General features: G+C 27.6%; 1 protein-coding gene across 1 annotated transcript; it reads left to right on the forward strand.

Moving 5' to 3' along the window:
* The first annotated feature begins 1,463 nt into the window (after positions 1-1,463).
* Positions 1,464-4,613, forward strand: LOC133798216 (peroxidase 4-like). The gene is made up of 4 exons (XM_062236434.1): positions 1,464-1,961; positions 2,380-2,571; positions 2,791-2,956; positions 3,900-4,613. The coding sequence occupies exons 1-4, from the start codon at positions 1,734-1,736 to the stop codon at positions 4,292-4,294; spliced, it is 981 nt and encodes a 326-aa protein (XP_062092418.1). The 5' UTR covers positions 1,464-1,733; the 3' UTR covers positions 4,295-4,613.
* Positions 4,614-6,085: the final 1,472 nt, after the last annotated feature.

The raw sequence follows: 6,085 nt of genomic DNA on the forward strand, positions 1-6,085 counted from the left end.
ATAGCAAAAACAAATATACTAGTTGGAAAATAATATAACAACAACTCACAAAAAATTTAAAAAATCAATATAACTTTAAAATAAAAACTAATCAAACAAAATTAATATACATATACAATTATATTAAAATGATAAGCTCTTAAATAAATAAATAAATATAAAAAATAACAATTTAGGTAGTCATCAATATAAAAGAATCATTTCTTTATAATTTTAAAAATAAGTATATTAGCTTCTTGATGAATTTCCTATAAATCATATATGCTATATGGAGCTAGAAGAATACTCGTCCTCATTCTTTTTAGTAGATTTATATCCCTTGGTCTAAGTCTTCCATTCTATTCATTCTCCGATATTTTAATAGCTAGCGTTAATACATAATTAATATGTATTTGTAAGGGTTAGGTTTTTGTTGGTATGAGAAAAACTTTAAGAAGATTGAATTTTGTCTAGCACCGATTGGTTTATATCAAGTCATAAAAGCCATACGTATATACAAAAACATATCCCATAAATTAGAATTCAACGAACATATTCATGGTAATGACATAAATTTAAAACTAGTATTATTAAGCGAATCTCTTTAATAATCTTTAATTATTCTAGGTTTTATACTTGTCTACATATAGCTCATTTCTATCGACATATATTTGGTATCTTAAAATTCATTATTATTAATGGACAAGTATAAAGTTGTTTAGGCTGCAACAACATGATTTAAGTCAGTGATGACCAGTTCTGTTATAGGTGTCCATATATATAAATTAGTTATTGCCATTTGCTACGGTTAAAGAAAGTAGATATTTTTATTACCGTTTCATGACTACTTTTCTCAAAAATAAAAAATATTGGAAGCTTCTGGCGTGCATTATGTACATGCCAAGTAACTGTATATAAAATTTCACAAACCGCGTGTTGAATAAAATAAATATTCTTTTACAGGTAATATATGCTTCTTCTTTTTATGAGTAAAAGGTATCATGTACCTTTGAAACTTAAGTACTACCAGAAATTTTTTATTTTTATTTATAAAAAAAAAACTAGATAAAGTTTTGTACCTGCTATGGCTCTTGAGAGTTTATCGGTACCACTGCTTAAATATTCTCCGAAAGAAGAAAGTCAAAAGTTTAACATTTTCATATTTGCCCCATTAATTTAACCATGTATACTTGGCCCACTTTCGAAGATCATATTATATGAAAAGTTTGTTCAGTGGGACCTACTTTGAAAAATAGTTCACCAGTAGGAAAAAAAAATCACCTATACCCAAATTTTCTGTCTCCTCTGTGTCCCACCATTTATTTAAAGACTCTAAACTTTTTTTCCACCAGCAGATTTTTTTTCCACCAGCAGCTACTAAAGTTTTGATGACAAATGGCTATGCACCATACATAATTATGACCTACACTATATTTTTTTATTGTCACAAAAACATTCTTTTCCAAAAATAATATTGCCTTCTTACTCTTTAAGCAAGCATGCCCATCAAAGCTCTGTTTAATATTTTTTTGGTATAATTTATGTTAGTTAATCTATGGTTTTTGGATGTGTGAATTCTAGTAAAAATTTCCATATTTGTATATGTATAGATGTTAGGTGACCAGTCGTGTGCAAACCCATAATCACCTTGAGAAGGCCATCTATATATAAATCACACTAAGTTCTTCGAAATTATTCATTAGCTTAATTAAGATTTGTTAGCTAAGTACACGAGATAATTATAGTACTATTCCATGTCTTCAATAGCTTCTACCTCCTTATTCATGGCCATATTGAGTTTGGCTCTTCTGGTACTCTTCACGGGGAGTACCAGTGCTCAACTTTCATCACCTGATTTTTACTCAAAATCTTGCCCTAATCTCTTCCCCACAGTAAAATCCAAGGTGCAGTCCGCTATTGCCACGGAGACCCGAATGGGTGCCTCTCTCCTCCGCTTGTTCTTCCACGATTGCTTTGTCAATGTAATAGTTATTAAGACTTTTCTCTTCTTTTACTTTATTAACATATGCATATTATAAATATATATGAGCTTATTATATACAAAAAAGTTGAATTAAGCTCCCTTAGTCGTCTAAAGTGATTAATTAAGCTAATGTATACGTATGTATGTGAGGTCTTAATTACGTTCAAAGGTGCCACATTAATTTATTTATTTTTTCCCTGTTATTTTCTACACATCATTCACTAATAATCGATATAAGTCTGCTAAATAATCTAATTTAATGGATAAAGAACATGCTAATTTTTCATTAGAAAAAAACTGTACTTGTATGCATGTCTAATATTTGATTTATACGTGCAATTATATATGTCGTTTCACAATATTTATTATATTTTTAACGTCGTTTCTGCGTATAATTAATAAATAACTGATGCTAGGGATGCGATGGATCAGTGCTTCTGGACGACACATCTAACTTCGTGGGTGAGAAAAGTGCGAATGCCAATCGAAACTCAGCGCGGGGTTTTGATGTCGTTGATGACATCAAATCTGCAGTCGAGAGTGTGTGTCCTGGTGTCGTTTCATGCGCTGATATATTGGCTATTACTGCTAGAGACTCTGTTACCATTGTAAGTTCATTAATAATTAATCTAACTCCCTCGTTTTAGAAAAAAAAAATTGGTGTGTATATAGTTTCATTATTTGGATATATATAATAATAAACCCACACCTTATTGTATATATATTAAATCCTCTATTGTCAGTCACGTCACGTCATAAATATATATATAGTATATGATTAGATAATAATTATTAAAAATATATATGATAGTGACTACTGCATGCAGCTGGGGGGTCCAAGTTGGGATGTGAAATTAGGAAGAAGGGACGCCAAAACCACTAGCAAAGCAGCTGCAGACAATGGCATTCCACAGCAATCTTTCAACTTAAGCAGCCTGCTCTCTAGATTCAATGCCCTTGGCCTTTCCAACACTGACTTGGTTGTTCTGTCTGGTAAGCTTTCCTTGATTAATTTATTATGCTTTTTTCTTCATCACATGATAATTATTAAGTCCAAGTAATTAAATCAAATGTAATTAATATGACTAGCTATTAATTATAACTCTCTTTTTTCTAATTGTTTGGTCCCAGCTGTATTAATTATTAATAACAGGAATATTGTACGTGTAATTAATTGTAGGATAAAGCCTTATATTTCACAATTTTCTAGTACTGTAGTGTCCCTACCCTATTGTGATAAACATGGTTTCTACAACAATAATTGACAGCACAGTAAGAAATAGTTAAAAAGATTCGGATAACTTCACATAAAAGTTGTGTATTCATTTGCTAAAAACGACCCCACGATGCACTTACACCTACCAAATACTTTTTTACTTTCGATGCTATAATATTTTCTGATAATGCGTTATTTGGTAGAGCAAAAAAACAGTGCACGAAGCAAGTTGAGAATATATATTTATATTTACTAGAAAAGTTGGAAGAATTGAGGTATCAAGTGAACCTGAAAATCTTTTAGAACTTTTACTTAAAAATAAAATATTACCAACCTTAAAAAATTATAAATTTTATTCAAATGTTATTAATTGAATTCCTATTTTCTCTAGGTATTTCGATTTCCAAAGTAGGATTTTTGGCTTAAATTAAAGTCATGAAACAAGTAGCTCACAAATTAAAATTAGAATTATTGGCACCCCATTGTATCAAGGATATATGCCTACGAAAATGTAGCTTAGATTTATGCATGATATTTTTTTTTATTCCTGATCCCAAAACTATTAATTCCATTTTAATCAGAACAAACATAATTCCTTATAATATGTATATATTTCGTGTCTTGCTGTCTTTATAATCCTGAGATAAAATGGTAGTAATTAATTTAAAGAAAAGTCCATTGGTGTTGGGCTTCTCATTGGGGACCCTTTTGAAAATACAGGAGCCCATACAATTGGATTAGCAAGATGCACATCGTTCAGGCCCCACATATACAACGAGAGCAACATCGATAGTTCTTTCGCAAGAACAAGGCAATCCAATTGCCCCAGCACCAATGGCACAGGTGACAACAATTTGGCCCCACTCGATCTCCAAACCCCAACAGCCTTCGACAACAAGTACTTCCAAAACCTTGTTCAGAAGAAGGGACTCCTCCACTCCGATCAAGAACTATTCAACAATGGATCAGTCGACTCCATTGTCCAGTCCTACCTCAACAGCCAGACCAGCTTCTTCTCCGACTTCGCCTCCGCCATGGTCAAGATGGGAGACATCAGCCCCCTCACTGGATCATCCAATGGAGAGATTAGGAAAAACTGCAGAAGGGCCAATTAGAAGACAATGAATAAGCTTGCGTGCCCCTACCTAATTGTGTGTTGTTAATTTTCCTTGTTTCTTAATATATAATTCTAAAAAAAAAATATTATTGAAGGGTTCGTACTTCGAAGTAGGTTTTGGGTTTGATTATTGTCATATATTTGTTCTTTTAAGTGTAAGCGTAACATGACATGAAGCGTATGTAGTAGTTATATTGGTATGAAGCTCATGTGTGGTTGGTTTCATATTAATATAATTATTCTCTGTGTATTTCTTCAAGGTTCTTCGTAATGTATACCCTTTTAAGTGATTTTTTTTTTTCTTTTGGTCATGAACCAGCTATATCCACCAGAATATTATTTTATCAAAATCCCTAATTTGACTATGTGATTTTGGAAAAATATTATATTATCTTAATATCATAAAATTTGAAAAATTTAGTGTAACAATTATATAAATATATATTAATTATACTAGATAACAATTATTTAGATTTTCTTAGTTTTATTTATATAATTTATTAATTGTATTATATAAAATTTTCAAATAAATAAATAATATTATATATAAAGAATAGCACGAACATAAACACTTTTTACGATATTTTTTTTAATATATATATATAATATGATAATATTTTTAAATAAATGATAATTTTTTTAATAAAAATTAATATTATGTATTATTATAATAATATTTAATTTTATATTGATATAAGTATTAAATATTTAGTTTTGTATTAAATATTATTATAATAATAATATTTTATAATATTTGAATTCATATTAATATAATTAATAAAAAAATAGGATTATCTATTATTATTATAATAATATTTTATAACAATTTAAATTTATATTAATATAGTTATTAAATATCTAAGTTTGTATTATATATTATTATAATAATGATATTTTATAACATTAAAATTTGAATTTATATTAATATAATTATTATATATATAGTATTATATTAAATATTATCATAATAATGATATTTTATAATATTTAAATTTATATTAATATAATTGATAAATATCTATTTCTAAGTTAGTTTTAAATGTATATTCCGTTAAATATTTATGATATTCCGTTAAAATTAATAAAATAAACCGATAAAACAAAAAAATTGTGTTATCTACACACTTATTATATAGAAGAGATTCAATTTTCTAATGATAAGAATGTCATATTTTCTTGAGTTTGAATATATAAACAAACAAGAATTATTGTATATGTAGAAAAACTAATGGACTAAATTGATATTTTTTTGGGGGAAATTTCGCTAACTAGTATTTCTTTTCAAAAAATATTTTGCAAATCTATTATTATACATGATAACTTTCTTTAAAACATTAAATAAGTGTCGTCGCTAAGAATATATTATACAATTTTATATAGAGAAAATTACATTTTATATGTGATTTTTAATAGAGTGTGCAAAAATATGACTTTTTAAAAAAAAAAAAATTAATCTATATCTTTTTAGATTTTTCATTTTTATGGGTTTATTTTCCTATATATATTTTTTTTATATAAAAGTTGGTTTATGCCATAGTTTTACTCCTGATCAAGTTTCATTAATTTGGAATTGTATGTTTGTAATTTGATTATTATTTTTTTAGCTTATTTTTTTTTTTTTTATATTAAATTTTTCTTTGGTTGTTTTACACTTTTTTTTTTTGTAATATGAATTGTGTGTAAAATTATTTTTTTATTTATTATGAATATTTTTTTTTGCCTTTTTTTAGATTGTACATTTCTTTTTTCAAATCATGAGTAATATAACTGTTGACGCTGTTTTTCGTCA

The sequence above is a fragment of the Humulus lupulus genome, chromosome 8 (genome assembly GCF_963169125.1).
Source record: "Humulus lupulus chromosome 8, drHumLupu1.1, whole genome shotgun sequence".
Lineage (NCBI taxonomy): Eukaryota > Viridiplantae > Streptophyta > Magnoliopsida > Rosales > Cannabaceae > Humulus > Humulus lupulus.

Coding starts and splice junctions, on each gene's coding strand:
- LOC133798216 (XM_062236434.1), top strand. CDS start 1,734: ATGTCTTCAATAGCTTCTACCTCCTTATTCATGGCCATATTGAGTTTG. Junction 2,572..2,790: donor CTAGAGACTCTGTTACCATT/GTAAGTTCATTA, acceptor TACTGCATGCAG/CTGGGGGGTCCAAGTTGGGA. Junction 2,957..3,899: donor TGACTTGGTTGTTCTGTCTG/GTAAGCTTTCCT, acceptor TTGAAAATACAG/GAGCCCATACAATTGGATTA.